The sequence below is a fragment of the Marmota monax genome, unplaced genomic scaffold (genome assembly GCF_021218885.2).
Source record: "Marmota monax isolate L192 unplaced genomic scaffold, Marmota_monax_Labrador192_F-V1.1 WCK01_AAM20220418_F8-fsc00073, whole genome shotgun sequence".
Lineage (NCBI taxonomy): Eukaryota > Metazoa > Chordata > Mammalia > Rodentia > Sciuridae > Marmota > Marmota monax.
In genome coordinates, this window is record NW_026692846.1 from 1284888 (window position 1) to 1306014 (window position 21127).

At 56.6% G+C, this 21127-nt stretch overlaps 1 protein-coding gene across 1 annotated transcript in view; it reads left to right on the top strand.

The window, feature by feature from the left end:
* The window catches only part of Zc3h3 (zinc finger CCCH-type containing 3), an 83399-nt gene that overhangs the window by 23928 nt on the left and 38344 nt on the right, over positions 1–21127 (top strand). The window contains exon 4 of the mRNA XM_046449035.2: positions 7386–7539. Within this exon, the coding sequence (XP_046304991.2) occupies positions 7386–7539 (154 nt within the window). The remainder of the gene's footprint in view (positions 1–7385; positions 7540–21127) is intronic.

The following is a 21127-nucleotide window of genomic DNA, read 5'->3' on the forward strand; positions in this document are numbered from 1 at the left end:
TCAGTCTTCCTGGTAAGTGGGTAGCTGAGCCATGGAAGTAGGAAATGACCCCACACAATGTGTCCTTTGTGTGCACTTGCGGTTTGGGCAGGAGCAAGCCTGCTGTGTGGCAAAGCCACAGTCAGATACTGAGGGCTGAGGGTGGGAGGCTCCAGGCTGTGACTCCAGACACGTTTTGTCATGGGTCTGCTGTGGGTGGAGCAGGCTGGGGAGAAGCAGGCCTGAGCCAGGAGGGACCACAGTGGCAGCCTGGGATGCGTGGAGTGGTGGGGTCAGATGGCCTAGGTGTCCCACAAGGAGTGTGGGGCCCCACTGTGACATGAGTATTTGAGCTCACGTTATTCGGCTATCTTCTTGGCTTCCTCCCACAAATGTGCACGTCAGATGGCTCCTCTGGAAGCCCTGCCTTTTGAAACATGTCTCAGTGGAGTGGCCCTCACTCTGGGGCGGGGGTGAGACACTGTGATAGGGAATTGGCCGACTTCGTCTTCCACTCCTTGGCTGGATCTTGTTGTGGCTCCAGACCCCGGCAGTCCTCTCCATCCCAGCAGGCCACACATAGGCTATAACGTGCTGAAGTGGGCTGCCCTGCCTGGGATACCCCAGGCTTGTGGGTAGGACCTCCCTGCCTGTGCTGGGCAGAGCCTCTCCTACCCCAGGAGAGGCACTTTGCCTATGCCACCCTCAGTGAGGGACAGGAAATCCTGCTGACACTGCCTCCACTCTGGCTGCAGTAATGGGCACTGTGCTCCCGCCAGGCCTGCAGCCTTTGCAGACAGCTCAGATGTACATCACGGTTTTAAATTCTGGAGCAGAGGCCTCTCAGAAATGTATGCCACACGTTCTGTTTAAGATTTTGTGGCCATTTTTCTAAGAGTGCAATTCAGCAATTGTTGGAGAGGAGGCTGCCTGACAGACCTTGCTGGCACTGCGTGCTGCACTGGCTCTGTAGGCAGGGCCCCAGCGTGCGGGCTTTGTGTGCCTTTGCCTGTGTGAAGTGTGCGGCCCGTCTGCAGCAGCCTTGGGGAACTTGGGGTTCCTCTTGACTGCAGCAAAGGAGAAAGGGCCTCTATTGCCCCCACCCAGGAAGTGGGACTTGGATGGAGTGAAACTAGAGGCCTGAAGGGATGGGAGCCCCATTGTGCGGTCTCGGGGCCCTCTGAGAATCTATCCAGCAGTCACTGAGCTCAGGTTTTTCCTCCCTCCTACTGTTCTCTGCATCTTGCATATTCTGGCCCAGATAGGCTGCCGGGCCCCTCTTCTCACTGTTGTCCAGCCTTGCCCTTCAGCACTCTCTTAACCTGAATAAGGAGGGACAGTATAGTCCCTTAGGCTGAGCCTTTGAGCTAGGTGCTTACTGAGTGCTGGGTGAGCACATACCAGCCAAGGTTGGGGGGAGCCTCCCAACTCCTAGCCACCCCCAGCTTCGCTCCCTGCTTCTGCCAGCAGGAGCCAGGGCACTCCTGTCTAGGACTGTCCCTACTTCTTAAGGCCCTGCACTTCTCCAATAATCCTGGCCTGTGCCTGGAAACCTCAGCCTCTCGTGCCCCTTTGAAGCCAGGCTCAGAGTTGCTCTGGAGGTGCACTTGCTGGTGCCACTCATTTTTGGTGTACCCTGCGCTGTGGAACACTGTCTGTTGTAACCACACTGATTGGCAACTAAAGGCTGTTCTGGGAGGAGGCTTCTGCCTTAAGTCCTGCAGCTATGAGTGTGGAGGTGTGGCCACCTGAGCTGTGGGTGGCAGAACTGGTGCCTGAGGTAGATGGAGGAAGAGGCCTTACAGGGGAGGTTGGCACAGGAGAGGTGTGGGTGGTGGCGCATGTGCCCGCTAGGGAGCGCTTGACCTGGGACCTCTGCCTTCCCTCCAGGTTCTCCGTACCCTACCTGTCTATCAAGCACTCAGCAGCCCCCTGCCACCCAGCTGTGCAGTGGAGGGATGGGGCCCGTGGCTGCTGCTCACTGCTCGCACCTCAGGCTCAGGTCACGTCTCTCGGGGCACGGGTACCAGGATAGGCCCTAGGCTGGCACACAGCTGGCATTTTGTCAGAAAGGACAGTGCTGGTGGGGGAAGGAAAGGCCCTTTGGACTAGGGCGTGTGGAAGCTGCTGTGGCTGGTAATGCTGACTGCTCAGGGCTGCTGTGCCGGAGATTGAGGTGGGGTGGGCCCCAGGGCCCTCCCTCCAAGGGGACATCAGAGGCCAAGGGAAAGGGTGCTGTCAGCTGAGATGTAAGTGGACTAGGAGGGAGGAGGGTGTATGGAGCAGGAGAGCAGAAATCAATATGGCTTCTAAAGGGCTGAGCCGTGACAGCCTTTGAGGGCTGTCTTCAGCCAGGGAAAGGTACATAGACAGTTTGGAGATATTGAAGAAGTGTCAGGGTAGCTGTCGATAAAAAGCAGATTAGGCAATATACAAAGAAAGTTGAATCATACCAGATTGGGGGCAGAAGCCTGACCGGACCGAAAGCCCGAGCCCAGCAGCTATCCCTGTGGCCTGCCCTCAGCCCAAGAAAGGCCCTCAGCCTGGGCAACACTGCAGAGGCCTGAGAAGCTAGCACCTGATTGCCCCTGCCCTGCCCACTCTGCCTGCATATGGGCCTACTCCCTAGGGCCCCTGTTGTTAGGAACTTGATGTGGTTTCCAGGGTCCCTTTGGGCAGGTCATATTCTCCCTGGAGGCCCTATCTTCCTGGCCCACTGGCATGGGTGATTCGTAGCTGACCCCTGCAAATTCTGTGCTCAGGTGCGAGTCAGGGACCATTTCCTAGTTGTTTTCATCCCCAAACTGGGACTAGGGGCTTCTAGAACAGGGCAATGGGGACAGCGCCTCCTGTCTTCCTATGGGCCACCTTAGTACAGAGGCCTCCTGCTCCCCTGCCTGTTTCTGGGGCTCTGGTGTCAGTGGGGTCTAGGGGTTGCTGGACAGGAAGCTGGGTCTGCAGCTTCTTCCTGAGCGCCAACTTGTGTTGTGCTTTCTTGATACAGCTGGTGCTGCTTCCTCAGCTCCTAGGCTGGTTTGTGGAGGAGGAGGGGGCAACCTCTTCTCTCTTGGGTTCACCATCAGCCTCAAATGGTTCTTTGCACAAAGTAGTAGTTCCAGGTTCATCTTATTCATTAACCAGTTGTGAAATTAGCAACTCATTTTCTTTAGCTAGTTATTTCCCTTTGCGGTTCCATGAAAATCTGAACTGTTTCTCAACTCTCATCTGCACTAAAGCAGATTAAGAGTGTGGCCTTCCAGCCTAGATGCCCTTCAGTAGATGAATGGATAAAGAAAATGTGGTGTGTGTGTGTGTGTGTGTGTGTGTGTGTGTATACACACCCACCCCCCACACACACACACACACCACACACTGGAATGTTATTCAGCATTAAAAGAGAATAAAGTCCTGGCATTTGCAGGTAAGTGGATGAAGCTGGAGAATATAATGCTAATTGAAGTTAGCCACTCCCCAAAAAACAAATGCTGAATGATTTCTCTGATTTAAGGATGCTGATTTGTAATATGCTGCGGGGGGGTGGGTGGGAGGATTAAATGAACTCTAGATAGGGCAAAGGGGAGAAGGGGAAGGGAGGGGGCATGGGAGTAGGAAAGACGGTGGAATGCGATGGTGGAATGCGATGGTTATAAGTACATGCATGAAGGCACGAAGGATGTGACTCTACTTTGTATACAACCAGAAGTATGAAAAATTGTGTTATATATGTGTAATGTGAGTTGTGATGCATTCTGTTGTCATATGTGACAAATTAAAAAAAAAAAAAAAAGAGTGTGACCTTGGTCTGAAGGACTCCACCATCTGTGATGGAGCCACCTGAGGAGGGAAAGCCAGGTTAGTGTACCTGCATGCAGACTGTGAGCAGTGGGTGATGGGGTAGAATCTGACTGCTGGGCTCCTGTCCCCTCCTGTTACCCAGTGCAGTCCCACCTCTCTGGGCCCAGTGGCCTCCCTCCCCGTCTGTTCTCCAAGAATGAAGTACTCCTGTACAACTAGCTTTTGGGGTGCCTCAGGCTACCCCTTCGGGCCCCCAGCCCTTCCTGGGAGTAGGGGAGAGGAGGAGGATGCAGTCTGCAGTTGGGCAGTGCTGTGGGCAAGAGCTGGAGCCTTCTGATAGATGGGGCTCATATCCCATTCAAATATGATGCCAGCAGTTTTTCTGTAGTTTGTCTTCCATTGCGGTAGTAAAGTTTTTAATTAGGAAAGCTAATGAGATCGATTAGTCATTAGAAGTGACCTCTGGACGGCGGGTGGAGAGGGCTGCGTGTGTGGGCCTGATAACGCGGAGCGGGCATTGGCGGCAATAAAGGCACAAGGGGCTTGATTTGAGTGAAGCGTGCCGTGGGGGATACATCATGCAGAGAAAAAAATCACAGCCCTGGGAGTCTGTAATGAAGGGAATTAAACCAACATCCTATCTAAATAACATGATTATCTACACAAAACCCTCAGCCAGCAAGGGGTGGGCGGCCTGTGTCCTCGAGGAGGAGGGCGAGGCCCTTCCTGTCTGCAAGCTGGGCTGTCCAGCAGCCCTGCAGCTTTGCCTTCTGCCCACGGGGCAGCCCCAGCCTGCTTCCGGAGTCTCTGTGTGTACCAGGCAAAGTCTTAGGAGTCCTGGCTCCTGCCTGTCTCTGGGGCCTGGCCCAGGTCGACCCCACAGCCCATTTGTCTAGCTTGTGTCCTCTAGGGTCACTGAGTGCATTCACACTGCCATCTGGGAAGGGCAGGACGAAGTCCCCCGCTGGGCAGGCTGTAGGGGACGTAGCTCCACTGTGGGGCCAGCGAGGGTTGTGTCCTCCCCTCTGTGTCCCACTCCGATGGGAGGCCTGCCCCCCAGGACCACAGGAGAGGTGAGGATTTGTGGGAAGCACACCTCCCAACCCTGACCAGTGACTAGAGGCCACTTTCTAAAAGGGGGTCAGCTTTGTTACTTGTATTTTCTTGGCAGGGTCATTGGGCTCTAGTGAGTCAGCGCAGGAAGTTAGTGAAGACGTCTGACCTGATGCTGGGCCCCGCAGGTAGGGCAGGCCAGAGCCTGAGCTCCTTGCTGCCATCCACGTGCTGCCTGCTCCTGTCTGTTCCATCTGGGGACGAGCTTCTGGAATTCAGAGTGGTGTCCTCTGGGTAGAGGGGGCAAGGGGCTTCCTAGAGGAGGTAGTATCTGCCAGACCAGGGGGAGAAAATGGACTTCGACCTCTGAGGTCAGGATAAGGTGAAGATGTGCACTGGGGATTGGGAGCAGAGCCTGGCCACGTCTGGGGAGGCCCCGGTGGGCTAGAGCCTGGCTGTGTGGTACCAAGGGGTGTGCCTGTGCCTGGCTTTGTGGTCTGTCCCAGCAGTAAGGTAGGCAGCCCTTGGAGGCCTGAATGGAATGTAGTCAGAGGTGGCTGCAGAACAGCAGGTGGGTGGCCTGATGCCTCCCTGTACACCTGGGCACCCTGGGGTTGGGGAACAGGCAGGTGGAGCCCTAAGCTGTGTTCCGGTGGGTACCCCGTCCCCGGCAAGATGCCAGACAAGAGAGTGGGGGAAAGAGAGAAACCGGCAGGAGCTGGACCAGGCTGCCCTCTTCTTTCAGACAGAAGCAGGGAGCCTGGGGCTGGTCTCATGGGGCTGAGGTCGGCTTGGGTTATTGATAACTTAAGGAATCTCGTGTTCTTGAGCTCTTAGTTGGAACTAGCTATTATTGATTTTTGTTGGTCTCTCCTTGCTTGTAAGACCTTGAAAATTCAATTCAACAAACATTTATTTATTGACACCCACTATATACCAGGCTGTCCCTGGTGTACCAAGCACGTTTAGCTCAGAGCTAAAGATTCATTGGCTTTGGTCTCTCAGTGAGGACCAGGGGATTCCAAGTTCCTGTTTTTCCCCTGCTACCCCAGAGTCACTGTCATCATAGGCTTGGGGGGCGGGAGGCGCAGGCAGGGAAGGGAAGAGACTGCAAGGGGGACAGACAGAGAGAGGGGAGGTGGAGGGCTTCTGTTGCCGGGCGTGGTGGCAGGCATAAGGAACTGGCTGCATCCAGTTGTCGCTGTGGCCTCCCCTCAGTGGGCGGCTGCCTCTAGCTTGTGCCTTCAATCCTGGGGACTAGAAGTGGCCCCATATCCACCACTCTCAGGCCACCTGGCCCCACCATCCCCCTGATCCAGGCTGGGAATGTGCAGCCTACACTCCCTCCCCTTGTGCCACTGGGGCAGGCTCTCTGGGTGGCTTTGCCCTCTGGGTGGCCTTGCCCTCTGCCTGACCCACCAGCATGTGGGCTAGTGGAGGCCTTGGTAGAGGTTACAACCCCAGTAGAAGTTGGGGGGACCCTGAGGGGCTTTTGCCAACATCTGGACGAGGAGGGGCAATAGCACTTCAGGCTGCATGGGTGAGGGCACACTGGGCACGGGGCTCATCTGCTCCCTGCTCTTCCTGAGGACTGCATGGCCATGGTGCCACCTCAGGAGTCTGGGCTGAGGGAGGTTTGCTGGTGCAGAGCTCTGGGCAAGGGGTCAGAGGAACTGTAGCAGCTGCTGCTCTGCATATAGAGCAGGGAGGGGGGGCAGGTGAGGGTCCCCAGGGCAAGGGGAAGCTGGGCACAGACTAGAAGGAAGCCAAGGCCACCCAGGCAGACCAGGCAGGGGCTCCTGCTTGGGGCCATGTGCCCAGGGCTGGAGGGACAGCCATGAGAGGTGGCCGTGTAAGCTTTAATTATCTGGACAGTTAGAGCTGTACATTATGAAAGTCGGGCAATTAGACTCGTTCCTTGAAGCTATGGAGAAATTGCTGGCTATCAAGTGGAAAGGAACTCAGGCAAAACAGATCCTTGCTAATTGCCTGAAACATTCAGCAAGAAAAAAGCTGTTGTGGATATCGCCCTGCAGAATGTTATGAAAACAGTGATTAAGTACATAAATCTGCCTGGGCTGGTGGTAGCAAGGTGCCTGGAGAGCAGGTGAGCTCTCTGGGGCCCCTCCCACGTGTGGGGCCACAATGCCGGAGCGCCATCTGCCCCAGCCTCCTGTACCAGCCCTGGAGTTTGGAGCCTGGGGGGGGGGGGAATGGGGGTTCCCGGTATGGATGCTCACCTGGGACGCCCCCCTGTGGGCTGTTACCTGGCTTGCTGGGCTTCTCTGCTTTCCCCTAGGCTAGGCGGTCGGTCACTCAGCATTCTCACCCTGCCTGTCAGGTGACTGTGACTGTGAGGATATGTGGAGTCTGTGCCCCACTCTCCTGGAGGCCACACCGAACCCTTGGCTGCCAGGCTCTCTGGGACCATGGGGCCATGTAGGACCAGGTTGGAGCCAGTGGGAGATGTGATGGCCAGCTCAAGGGCGGCCTTGGGCCCCAGGACCCCCCCTGCTGACCTCCTCTAAGCTGACCTGTGTCCTGACTTTTCTCTGTAGTGGCTGGCATGCACACCTTGCGGACTCCACCCGCCAGTAAGGTGATCAAGACTCGCTACCGCATCGTCAAGAAGACGCCAGCTTCTCCTCTCAGTGCCCCACCCTTCACCCTGTCTTCACCCTCCTGGCGAGCCAGGCGGCTCTCACTATCCAGGTAGGAGGACCTGGCCCAGACTCCTGGGCTGTTTGGGCATTGAGGGCTGCAGGTGGGGTCCCAGGGGTGCAGGAACAGAGTGCACCCAGGGAGCTGCATGGTGTATAGCATGTTGGCTGGCAAACAGCCTGTTTTTTCTGTTTGTTGAGCAATTTGTGCACCAGACATATGGCCAGCTTGTGTGTACTGCACGCACACGAAGACACTTATGCTTGAGCGTGTGCACGTGTGCACACACCCTCCCCTGTTGTTGGCAAGCCTGTTAGCTGGTGGGGCCTCCTGTGCAGTGCTATGGAAGCAGCCACTGCCCAGACAGTTGGGGACCCCATGATGGTCTTCCCTTGGTCATCTCTCAGAGAGAAACTTCTGGTGAGAGGCCAGGCCCTGAGTAGCCTGTCTGGAAGCTGCCAGTGTGTCGATTGTCGAGGGCAGTTCTGTGTGGCTCCTCCTTGCCCCGCCCCAGCTGGAGCACATGCTGACCTGCTGCGGCTGCTGTGTCCAAAAGCTGTGGGGGGGTGGGGGCAGGGGCGGGCAGCCCCCAAAGAGGAGCCTGTGCTGCCTTCTTGGGGCCTCCCTCTGGTTGAGGTCTTGCCACCCACTAATAGAGGTGGCCCAACTTCTGGGCCCCCAGAAGCCAGGCCCTGGAAGACACAAGAGTCCCTTCCTTTTGTTGCAGTGGGAGCATCCCACCTCCAGCCTGGGGAGGGGTGGTGGGGAGATGGGAAGCAGGCAGTGGCCAAGTCCAGCTCTGGGGGGATGGAGGGGCCAGATGCTGTGGGGCAGGCCCACTGGGCCAAGTGATGCGTGCAGGGTCCTGCCACCCTCTATATGGTGGCTGCTTGGCCATTTCCCCTGCTGCTCTCCAAAGGATTCCAGGCCTGAGGCCAATCCCAGGGGATACACCAGGCTGTGTGGACAGAGCCCTGTCTGGGTCTGGGGCCTTTGGCAGGCCAGCCCACCCAGTTTTCTGTCTGAGGCCTACTGGCCTCCCTTCTGGCAACACTAGGTTTGGCCCTGCTGCTGACTTTTCTGGAGGCAATAGCTGGAAGTATATTTTAAATTAATTTTACTGCACTTTTTGTAATATTTTTGTTTTAAATAGATTTATATGCATCTTGGGGGCTATTTCTACAAATTTATGAAGATAATTTTTACTCTCTCGATAAGGTTAAATTTACACCTGCTATTTCCATATTAATTCACATTGCTAAGTGGATCTAATTTTCTTCCGTTTCTCTATCTGGTGAGCATGGCCTTTCCTAATGCAATTTCCCCCTCACTAAATCACTGTGATCGGGAGTCATGATCGAGCTAAATTAACTTAAATTAATTTACTTAATAAGAGCTCCAGATCATCGTGAATGAGGTTCAGATTTATGGGTTTTCAGCTCCTGAGAACCTCCCCTCCGGTGATCGGCGTTTGGCCTGATGTCCCTCTTCTCCCAGGGGCATGCATGGTCAGGGGCCTGAGGTGACCTTCCTCAGAGACCTGAGGCCAGGCCCTAGTGGGTGAGTAGGTCCTGCAGGAAGGTGGCTGGTGCGGCCCAAGGGCTGCATGTGCACCTGCACCATGCATGTCAGCTGTAAGTTGCAAGACCTTCTGCGGAACTGAGCTCATAAGGTAGAGAGTAGGCAGTGGCTCAGCTGTGAGTGTGGCTGGGCAGGAGGCAGGGAGCACCGTGCCCTTGAATGGCTCAAGTCCCTCAGTCCTTGTCCAGTAGCCTGACTGTGGGCTCCTGGCCTCAGTGCCCTTCCTGCACATGGAAGCAGGGTGGAGCCTCCCCTGGGAGGGTGTGTGAAGAGGCCCTTTCTCTCTTTCCTGACTGCCTCACCCTGGTTCTGTCCAACACCTTGTTAGACATCCAGGACCCTTGAGGTTATGATCCCTGGGCCTGGGGTGGGTTGGGGAAGGGAGCTGAGCTGAAGGATGAATGCAGGTCTCTGGAGGCCTAGCTAGAGGGGTTGCCAGTGGGCTGGGCCTTCTTTCCCCAAGGTCATCATGCCCTGATGTGGCTGCGTGCTCAGCAGTGTGGCTGTCAACCAGCTGCCTGGCCTGCTGTTGGCTGCATGTGCCTGGGCCTGGCTTGTTGAAGTAGCAGAAAGAGCCTGTCTCTGGGTCCAGTGGCTGAGCTGGTGCCCGACTTCCTACTGCCTGCACTCCATCAGAGCCAGGGCCACCTGCATGTGGTTGGCAGGTTCACCTCACTGTGGCCTTGACCCTGCAGTTACTCTGCCCCTCCCTGAGCAGTGGGAGGGATTAGGCCAGTGATGGGACTCAGGCTACCACAGACTAAAGGCTACTGCAGTGGTAAGAAAGCAGGGCTGGCTACCTGAACTCTACTTACCCGTGCTCGGTCCCCCACCCTGGGAGGCAGGCTGTAGACACAGGTGGGAAGTGAGGCAGGGTGGCCCAGTGGCCAGGTGCTAGCTCAAGTGTGGGGTGGCCCCTGCTCACCCCTGGCAGACACTCACTGTGTTGCAGATTTGGTCACTCGAGAGGGAAGGGGAATCTGCCATCCCACGATGGGCTGAGTTACCGTGGGCAAGCCTCTTTCCACCTGGAGCCTCAGTTTCCTGTTCTGCCCTTGTGAGGGGATGGCAGGTGGTTAAGTGCAGTGGCCATGGGCACCTGTGTGGAGTCAGATGGGGCCTCAGAGTCCTTGGGGCTGCTGCCTGGTGAGCAGCCTGTTGGCCACGTGCTGAGCAGGCCTCCTCGGCTCCACACAACTCCTGCTCCTCGGCTTTGGCATGTCCCTGCCCTCCTTGGAGAGGTTTTCCAGGCTTGGGTCTGGTGGAAAGCACAGGACAAGGACTGAACCTTGAGGGCCTGGAATTTTGTTGATTGAGGAGGGGACAGGGAAATGGCAGCACAGTTTATGGGGAAGCTTGGGCAGGTCCCCCAGAACTCCTCTCTTGCTGCCTATGGCAGCTCTTGCCGGTCCTATCCTGGGGCCTTTCTGTGCCCCTCCCTTCCTTCTGTTCCCTGCTGAGTGCCAAGGCTTTTACAACTTGGAGAGGGGTCTGGGAGACGCCCTGGGTCTGCTGGACCAGCCAGAGCCCTCAGGACCCCTCTTCAGGCCTCACTGTTGTGCTGGGAAGGGGAGCTCTTTGTGCCCTGGGCTGTCAGCGCTCCTCTTGTTCTGGGGAGAGGACACAGGGTGCTCATCTGTACTGCTTTGGGGAAGTTGCAGAAGCTCTTCTTCCCCTCGCTGTGGCAGCTCCAAGGCCTGAGATGGGTGGTGGCGTAGCTGCCCACTGCGGCTGTTGCCCCCGCTCTTTTGCCCTGTGAGGCATTTGCTCTCGGCACCTTAGAAAGGTGGCAGGCATTGTGAGCCATGTTGACAGCCATGCTTACAGGAAGGGATGGGCAGCTCCCTCCCACCACTAGTGCTCTCTGCACTGGACATGGAGCAACAGGGGCACAGAAGGTCATCTGGGAGTCAGCTGGTGGCCTTAGATTGTCTCAGCTAGTCAGTGTTTGTCCCTGTCCAGACAGGAGGCCAGAGGCTGCTGAGCAGAGCCCTTAGGTCTTCTGGGTGCTGCCAGCCAGTACCTCTGAGGATCGATGTGCCCACTGAGGCCATTTGCCCTGGCCGGACAAGCATGTATAAGCCAGGGACAGAGAGAGAGAGGGCAAAAGGGACTCTGCCTTTGAGAGGCAGTGTCGGTGGTTTAACGTCCATCCTGGCCTGCAGACGTCTGGCCTTGGGGCTGCTTGGGTGTAGGGGCAGGTGATGATGGGAGCAGTGCAGGCCATTGCCACCCAGCCCTAGGAGGCTGCTGTGTAGGATCAGGTTGCTCTGTGGAATGAGGTGCCCGCCTCCTGCCTGGGGAACTAGACTGGACAGGTTCAGCAGGACAGAGCTGTTGCTCAGGCCCAGTCCCTGGGAACCCACAGCACAGGCTGCCCTGCACTCCCCCATCTTCCTGTGGCAGTCCTGAGGACTGAATCACACTGCTGCCTGGGCACAGGGCCTGTCCCCGGGGAGCCAGACCCAGAACCAGCCCAGGGGCTCCGAGCGTGTCTGTGTGCAGGCCTGGGATCTGAGGTGCACGGGCAGGAGGCCAGCAGAGGGTCCCTCCCGAGCCCTCCCAGGACTGGGGCTCACATCCACGAGTCAGTTTTTTGTTGTTCTGAGATTTGTGGATTTGCTGTGTCGTCGCCAGCTCCCAGCAAGTCCATTAATCTGAACTGAAGCTGAAATGTGACTTATATCCCTAAACTGCCTGTCACTTTTTTTCTCTCTCTAAATTCGTTTGACATGAAAGTGCGAAATAAACAGGAGCTGCTGTGCTTAAGCAGATGAATCGGAGGCTTTTCCATCCGACTACAAATGGTCCTGTCACAGGCTCTTGCTGGCTGGGCTGCCTTATTTTATTTTATTTTATTTTGTGTCTGAGCAGTAAATCTTAAGTAATCTCTGTGCAGTTTGACGAGGTTTAGGCCAAGATTTTGAAAGGCTCTGAAACACTTCTCCGAAGTGACGTCTCATTAAAGAGGATTCAGGCTGGCGACGGGAGGCATCCCTGCCGCCGTAGTCCTGGCTCCTGTGTGCTCCCCTCTGTGTGTCTCCTTAATGAGGGGTTTGCCCACACAGCCCAGCCACCAGCCACTGCACCGCTCTGCCTCCTGCCTGCTCCCTGGTACATGGCGGCCCTGACAGCATCACCAGCTGCCCACTTAACAGCAGGCATGCACCTCTCGAGGCTCAGAAAGCTGGCAGTCTGAGATCAGAGTGCCCACAGATTCAGTATCTGGTGAGGGCCTATTCTGGTTTTCTGGGGGACTTCTGTCGTTGTCACAGGCAAGGAGAGAAAGGGGAAGGAAGAGGAAGGAGAGGAGGGAGAAGCTGTGAGGCATGCTCTCTGGGGCTAGGCTTCAACATAGGGACTTTAAGGGGTACAAACATTCAGTCCATGCCAAGGTGTGCCCTGCCAAGACCAACTGGAGCTGAGATTCCACAGCCTCCTGACGGGCCCAAAGGCTGTGTCTGTGCGAGGAGCCTGGGGTGACCCTCACAAGACCGGTGCTCCCTCCTCCAGGACTGCTTCCCTCACAGTCCTCCCTGGGTCTGCACTGCCTTGGCAGGCCTGCCTCGTGCCTTCACCCTCTGGTCCCTGACAGTGTTTAGAGCCCTGCTTGGCTCAGCCCAGGCTGGGACCCTGTTACAGGCTAGCTGGGAATGGCCCCAGACACTAAGGGTGGCAGAAACATAGGGATCTTCAGGGACCTAGACAGCAGGTCCTGGGGGGAAGGCAGTCAGGAAGCAGGTGGTTTCAGGAACAGCCTCTGCTGGAGAGACCCTGAGACCTGTCCAAGCTGGGTGGATTTGGGGTGGCAGGCTCACAGAAGGTTCCTCTGGAGGCAGGGCCCACATGGATGGGGCAAAGGCAGCACAGTCTATGCCAGTAGGGCCTTCCTGTAGGCTTGGCGAAGGACCCAGAATGTTTGCTGACATCTGGTGATGAGACGTGGAGGGGTTGGGTTTATGTGAAAGGCAGTCCCACGGGCTGGCCAGGGGGGTATTAGGGTAGGTGAGAAGCAGCTGCCAAGATAGTAGCATTACTCTGGACACACCTCAGAGCCACCTGTGGACATCTCCAGGGTTTGCTCCTAGGGGGTGAGTTGCCTGTTCCCCCAACTTTTCCCTGGACATGGAGCCCAGGATGCTTTGGACCTTCGCCCAACCCTAACCCCTGGAGGTAGGGGGTGTTGAAGGGCTGCTGTCAGCCATGCCTGGTTCAGTCCAGTCCCCAAGCACCTGGGTAGTGGCCCAGGGCCCCACAGTGGCTGTGCTTGTGAGTAGTTCATACGAACAGTCTAAAGGACCCTGGGGCTGAAGACAGTGCCGCATGCCTGTGAAATGCTTAGAATAATGGGATTGACATTTCTGGTTTGGGTTAATGGAGTAGCAGAGTTTTGGATTGGTTCTATTAAAAATGAAAGTGTCTCTGTCTCAGGGAAGGAGCCCTTTCCACTGCTTTTGTGTTGAGTGCCAGCACCGGTACTGGTCCAGAAGGCCTGCTTCAGGGCCAGCCTACAAGGGCCAAGGGCAGCTGTGACCCAGAAAGCTCTGCCAGACCTGCAGCCAGGGCTGTCCTGGTTTTGTGTTGTGAGAAGGGGTGGCCTGGCCTGGACCCTCTGCCCTGCCAAGAGTGCTTCCTCGGCTGGGCAGGGCTTTCCTGCTGGTCTCAGCAGAGGGGCTGTATAGGATCACGGTGCCTCTTGTAGCTGCCTGGCTGCATGCCTAACTCCTCAGGAAAGAGCCCCTGGGCTGGGCTGCTCCATGCCTGCTTTCCAGGGTCCTCAGGGAAGCTGCTGCTGGGTGGTCTCTGTTGTGTGAGCACATTGCCAGGGGAAGCCCCCTGTGGAGTGTCACAGGAAGCTCTTCCCCACCGGTCCTCCCCTTGTAGGTTTTGAGTGCTGGGAGCCAGCTTAGCCAAACACTTCCTAGGCAGTAGACTGCACGGACTGCTGCCTTCATCCTGTCCTCTGTCTACCCCAAGTCTCCGTTTTCCCTTTCCAAACACTGAGCTTTGGGGTGCCCCACAGGCTGTGAGTGGTGGAGGAAAGGGTGGCACTGCCATGGCAGAGCTGGGCCTGGACAGGCTACTCTCCCAGCTGAAGTCTTGTTGAAGGCTGAAGTCCCTCAGTGCCACAGACTGTCAGGCCTGCTTGTCCCTCATCCTGGAACCCAGGACACCCGGTTCTCCTGAGGCTTCTCCTGAGGCCTGGAGCTTCTCTTCCAAGTCCCTCAGCACTCACAGCAACTTTGGGCTTAGTGGGGGCCCTGACCGGTAAGGTCCCCAAGAAGGCAGACCTGCATGGTGTGAGCAGGTCAAGGGGCTTCTCACGAGAGTCTCTGGGGCTTGCGTATAAACCATGGCTCTGCCCTTCAGCCTTCCTTCTCTGTCCCCTGGTCCCAGGAAGCCCTGTTCCAGACCCCCCCACTGTGCCTGTCACTCTTACAGGGTTGTCCTAGCCCAGCTGCATTTCCCAGTCCCCGTGAACTGTGGGGTATCAATAGGCCTGGGTAGCGATGGCAGGACAACAGGGGACCTCCATCCAGGAGTATGGTGCCACATGTGGCAAGAACAGGGTTAGGAGCATTGCTGTCCATTTTGGGTGCCTGGTACTCCTCGAGACCTAGGAGCCACCACAACCTCCCTGACCCCCTTTCCTCACCTCAGTATCAGCATTAAAGACACAAGTCAAGACACCCCACAGCCATTGTCCTAGGCCAGGAGGTCTGGATACAAGCAATCTGAAGTACTTCTTCAAGGCCAAGAGGAAAGGATGCAGTGTTTGGTACTGCAGATTCTGGGAGAGCCAGGCCTCCAAATGGTCAGCATAGAGGGGCTCTTGTGGGGGCTGAGGTTTTTAACTAGGTCACCCTTGTATTTCACTTGCCTGGAGACATCAGAGAAGCCCAGTGGAGGAACATTCTGCACCATATCTGGCTTCCACTCTAGGCACGTGAGCATGGCAAGACCAGGCAAGGCCTTGGCATCCCCTTCTGCCTAAAGGTTGATGCTCAGCCACAGAGACATGCCCTCAAGTACCAATCTGAGGGGCACAGAGGTTCCAGTCAGAGCCTTTGCAACTTGGGTCAGAACCTGGCAGTAAGCAGGGCCTGGCTTCTTGGGAGACGATGCCTCGCTGCCCAGGGCCTCTGTCAGAGGCACTGTTTCCCCTGGCCAGGGTCCAGGGCTCCTGCTTTGTTCCTTTGCTCATCCAGTAGTTCTTTCACTCACTGGTGCTGTTTGAGGCCTGCTCCTGACTCAGGGCCCTGCCTGACTGGACGCTGTAACACGGCAGATCACCATCCCTGGGCTGAGAGGTACAGCAGGGCCTGGAGACTGCTCTCAGGGCCTCTTGGTAGCTGTGGCCCCTGTCAGTGAGTGAGCAGCCATGTGCATAGTTGGGGCTCCCTGGCACAGGAAGTGGCCATGCCCCATGCTGGGAGACGCCAAGGAGCCCACACAGGAGGCCAGGCAAGTGCCTACACAGAGGCTTCACGGGACCTCGAGCAGAGGGAGCTGGCCTTGGAGGGCAAGTGTGAGGTTCTAGAGTGACTGAGTGGCCCTGGACATGGTAGGCCAGCTTCCCTGTTCCAGCTCCCCTTGTGGGATGGTCAGCTGGCAGGCATAACATCTGAGTCCAGGCTTGATCTGGCCACTGAATGCCCAGAGCCCTGCTGACTACAGCACAGTGTCTGCCCTGCCCACCCTAGGCCTATTAAGACCTCAGCCTGTAGACAACTGCTTCTGACAGGTCTGAAAGGCCGTGGCACTGTGTCTGGGCAGGTGGATGATGCTGGCCCAGGGCTGCCACATGCCTGAAGCTGACCTGCTCTTTGGCTTCTGGCCCAAGGGAACCGCAGGCTGCCTCTCTCCTCACTTTGTGTTAGTAGGAGAGAGGAGTGTCGCCCTGTGGTTCCTGGGTTCATTCTCCTTCCCTCTCCTAACTAGTCTTGCATTTAATATCTTTAGATTGCTTTGTATCTTGATATACTTCTACACTTGCATAAAAGTTGCAAAAATATCTCATATAATTTCCACACGTACTTTACCTGAATTTACCAGTTGTTGGCATTTGTCCCAATCTCTTCGTTGAACCGTTTGGAGCCTGTGTGCCCCTTGTGCTCGCATGTGAGGGCATGTCTCTGGCTGACATCAGCCTCCAAGCAGGAGGGGCCTCTGAGGCCGTGTGTAGTCTTGCTACATGCACATGTTCAGAGTAGAGACCAGGTGTGCGGAATGTCCCTCCACTGGACTCATCTGATGCCTGCAGAATGAGGTATTTGACAGGGAAACTATGGCCAGTGTTGTGTGTCCCTGGGCTGCCCTGCATGGACACTAGGGCCAGAGCTGCTGGCTGGCTTCTGAAGTGCAGAGTGCTCTGAGCAGCGTGGGGAGAACAGAGCACTCCTGCATCCTGTTCCCCGCTGAGCTTCACTCCGGTTTTTTACATCTTTTTGTGGCTTTCTCGCCCCCACCTTCCTTCTGTGCTGCTTGGTGGCACTGACAAAGCAGTGACCCCTTGCTTTGTCCTACATGCGTCTTATTTATAACAGCTCAGGGCCCACGTTGCTACAATCTGTTGTCATCATTTATTTTGGTCTGTGCTTGGCCTGGGAAGCATTTCCCGGCTACCCTGGGACCTTGGACGTGGCTGTTTTTCCCTGGGTGCTACCTCACTCTCTGCCTGACAGGGTGCTTCAGAGTCACCCTGGACTTCCTTTCCATGGCCCTGGATGTGCAGCATCGTGGCTCCCTGCCATGCTGTGACGTCCAGCTGGTTCTCTGTGGTGCACAGGACAGCCCCAATGGCCAAGTACCAGTAGTGCTGAGGCCCAGGCTTGGGCGAGCATGTCCTGCTGTGCGTCATTGCTCCTGGCCCTTGGGTCTCGCCCTCACACACGCACAGGTGCCTGCTTGTAGTGTCAGTCACACTCTAACCCTACTGCCTGGGGTGGGCGACCCTCCTCCACCAGCCTCAATTCGTGGCCATGTGCTTATTCACTCAAGCCTGAACTGCAGGTTTCAGAACTGCAGTTACCACCGAGAAAAGAAGCATACCAACCAGAGTTCCCATTGGTTCTTGGTTCTTTCTTCAGGTAAAATTTGCATACTGTTAGACGTGGAAGTCCAGGTGTCCAAGTTTGTGAGTGGACAGGTGTCTGTGCGTGCAGTGTGTGCCTCTGTGGAGGTGCACTCCTGTCTCCCTGCCAGTGTGCCTCTAGCCCTGGCAGTGCCCCGTTCAGATTCTGCACAGTGGGCTGGCTCGCCTGTTCTGGAGTGACACGTGTGTGACCGTCCCCGCCTTGCTAGCCCAGTGGGGGACCTGACTCTGTGGTTGCTGGTTACTGTCAAGATGTGTCCCTCACCTTGTGCTACATGGTGCATGGATCCTCTTTGGGTGGGCTCTAGAGCTGGTATTGGTTCGGGAAGCATGAGTGAGGGCTGCTGGTGCCTGTTCCCCTTCAGTGTGGCATCCGGATGAGCACTTCCCTGCCAGCCCAGCTCTTGATAGGTGCTGCTGCCCACCAGTGTCGCTGAACTCCAGGCCCTGGTTGTGCTGACTCTGCTAGGACCCACTTGGGGGCTACAGGCTCCTTCCCATTTTGTGTGGGGCAGGGTCCCGTGCTCACATCTCAGGGACATTGTTGACCCTCTGTTCCCTGCCTACTCACATGTGTCCCTCTTAAACCTGGCCAGACACTGGGCTGACTGAGCACATCTGTCCCTACTGCCAGGGTTGCTCAAATTCATGTTCTAGCTGACATTCTGGAATTTGAGAATCAGGTAAAGAAACCAAAGCACGATGTTTGCTGCAGGAGGCAGGAGTCTGCAGAGGCGGCCCCCGGCCCCTGTGAAGGAGGAGTCTGGTGGGCCCCAGGTGTGGTCAGCCTGTGAGCAAGGGTCTCAAGCCCACACTGGCCCAGTGGAGGGCACATGGGGATGACTCCCAGAGCCCCTTCCCTTGCCCCGTGTTTCCCGGGCTTCCCCACATGGTGCTGAAGCAGGTCTCCTTCGGCAGGTTTTTTAGAATTTTATTTTATGAGAACAGGCGGTTACGGCTCCCCAAGTGCTGTAAAAGTTAATGTGATGGCCTCCCTGCGCCTGTGCTCATTTTTATAATTTTTTATTTTATGAAACAGGACAGGGAGCTTAGTGACTTATTACTATTCATTTCGTTTCAATGCAGTAAATATTGATTCAGTTGGGGGTTTTCAATTTAAACCACTCGGCGATTATATAAAATATTACTGGCCTCTGAAATTATGCTTACCGATCCCTTCGGCTGCTCATTAAGGAAGGAGTGCAATTTTTAGACCCCTTTGCCTTCATCATTCTAATAAATGGGCCGAGATACGTTTTTGCACGGAAGGTACCACAGACGCTGCTGGCAGGGGCTTGACAGCACCGTGCAGCTCTTAATTTGGAAGTCGTTCTGAAGCGCGCAGTGGTTATTTATTTATTTCTGTCTGTTGGAGGCAGACCGGCTGGCCTTGTAGCTCAGGCCCTCAGTGGAACTGGGGCTATAGGGCTGAGCTGCCAGCCTTCCTAGCTGGATGCCTGCTGCCCCTGCTGGCTATGGGCAGCCCAGGACCCCATGTCCTCCTTTGGCCTTTGGGGGAGGGATGGAGAGGAGAGCCAGCCTTCCCAGGGCATGAGCTGGCCCCGAGCAGCACCCCAAGGCTGGGACATCCCTGAAGGTCAGCTGAATCCTTGAGACCTCATCCAGAGAAAGGGAGGGGACTTTTTCTAAGAGATCTTAGAACCCAACCCTGCTGACAGGTGGGCCAGAGTCAGGCCTGAGACAGGAGCCCCTGGATGCCGGGCCCTGCTGGTGCCCAAGACAGCTCTTCCTGCTCCTTTGCCGTCTGATAGTGCGTGCACACCACACAGTGCCCACACAGGTGTGGGCAGCAAGTTGCAGTGCTCCCAGGCCACCCTGGCATCAGAGTAGGAAGCCAGTTGGCACTTCTGGGTCCACTTCTGTTCTTAGCCCCTCAGTCTCCACCTGGATGGGCAGATTCTGGTGGGGAGCTCTTGGTTGGTCCTGCGGCCAGGATAAGTGTGCTCTGGACTGAGAGTGCCCCGGTAGGCTGCAGGGACCCCTGCTCCCAGGCAGAGGCAGGGCCTGAGCCATATCCCAGCTGCCTCCCAAGACAGCACAGGTGCCTGGAACGGGGCAGGGCAGGGCTGAGGCCCGTGGACTCTTCTGCCACCCCGTGGCAGCCCCCTGCAACTTGGCAGGCAGTTTGTACCTCTACTTCCTCAGTGGGCTGTGAGACAAGCCTGTGGCTGGAGGGGGTGTGACACCAGCTGAGGGGAAGGGGGAGGGTTGGTCCAGGGGTGAGGAGGAGCTCAACAGTTGGGGTCATGAACTTGGGCCCTGGAATTGGCTTATGGGAGGGAGGTCAGGACAGGTACAGCCCCCTTCTGCTCCCATCTCAGGTGGAGACCTGCTCTCCAACCCAGTGGGCCTCCTGTGGTCTCAGTGGCCCTCTAGTGCAGCAATAGGTTGGTGGAGTGGGTGGTGAGGAGGGCACCTGGAGGGCACTGGAGGTGCTGGGAGCAACAGTCCCACAAAGACTCATGCCCGTGCCTCTTCCCTGCCCTGAACTCTGCCCTGAGGCCTTCTGCATGGCCTCTGTCTTCTGCTGCCCCTTTCCTATCTGTCTTCCAGGCCCTCTCTTGGCTCAGTTTCTGTGCTGTGTGTTTGGCGTCTGCCTGTCTGTCTTTTCTGCTCATTTCTCTGGCCCTGCTCCTGCTCCACCATGTCACTTTCCTCTGTGGCCTCATTTTCTCTCTTCTCTCTGCATCCAGCTGTACTCGGGTGCTGTGGCCCCAGCAGGGGACGCGGGCCGTTCCCAGTGTTCCTGGGGAGTGTGCTTTGGGCGGGGGAGGTGGGGCTCCCCAGCAGAGGCGCACTCCTGCCGCAGCGCTCCTGAGTGCAGGCCTGAGGGACAGCCTAGGCTCCACGCTCCGCTCCTCCCAGGCCCACCCACCCTGTCCTCTCTGGCTGGAACCTTGCAGTCCCATGTATTCCCTGATTCCCACCCCGACTGTCCACCCAATCCCTGCTGAGCTAGGTTGGTAGCGAGGGACTGGGGCATCCATCAAGGGTGAGGAGATTCTCATTGTACCCACAGGGGCTGCCCTCGAAGGGGCTGACTATGGCACCCACTCCTGAGCCCTGTGTACAGCACATGGACTCTGATCCATGGGATTGGAGAGTGACGTCTTGGCCCTTCTCATTGGCTTGTGGGCAGCTGTGGTCCTGCTGCAGGCCTCTAGGCTGGCCTCCAGGAGGAGCATCGCAAAGTCAGGCAGGTGTGACTTCTGGGTCTGGCTGTGGATGGGCATCCCTGTCCCTGTTGTGGGTAAGCCCTGAGTGGCAAGACTAAGGAAGGCCCTGTGAGACACTGCCACAGCAAAGCCACAGGCAACATGTGGCCTTCCTGTGGTCTGCAGGAACCCACAGGGATGGGCCCTGGGAAACGCAGTGCCAGAGCTGGCAGGTGTGCGCTTTCATCTGGCCCAAGGTGGTTGGCAAGGAGTGCCCAGAAGTGCCCGTTAGGTCTCTCCTGTGGGATTTGTGGGGAGCGGCCCACAGCCTGAGGGGAGTCCACCGACTGCCTCCCCAACCCCACTGATCCAGTAGGAGGGTCCTTTGAGACCTGGAGTAGAGGAGAGTGGAGGCACCAACCTGACAGCAGGAGACAAATTGCCCTCGTCACAGTGCCACCTGGCTGCTCTACTCCATTAAATACCATTTTAAGTGGCACTTTTACCCTGGTTTTAGAGGTGGTAGTAAAGTATTGTTCAAATAATCAATATCATACCTAACTCCTCACATATATCAACCCTTCAGCTGATCACCTCATCGCTTCACCTCTCAGGCCTGGGACCAGGGTCTGACTGGCAGGCAGGTATGGCCATGCCCAGGGCCTGGGGGAGCACGGCACTTCAGGGGACAGGCTCACGTGCTGCCTGCCATACTGCAGGGCTCAGGTGGGCTACCAGGGTCCCGCTGTGCACTGTTGAGTAGGAGGGTGCCAGGGTCATGACATAG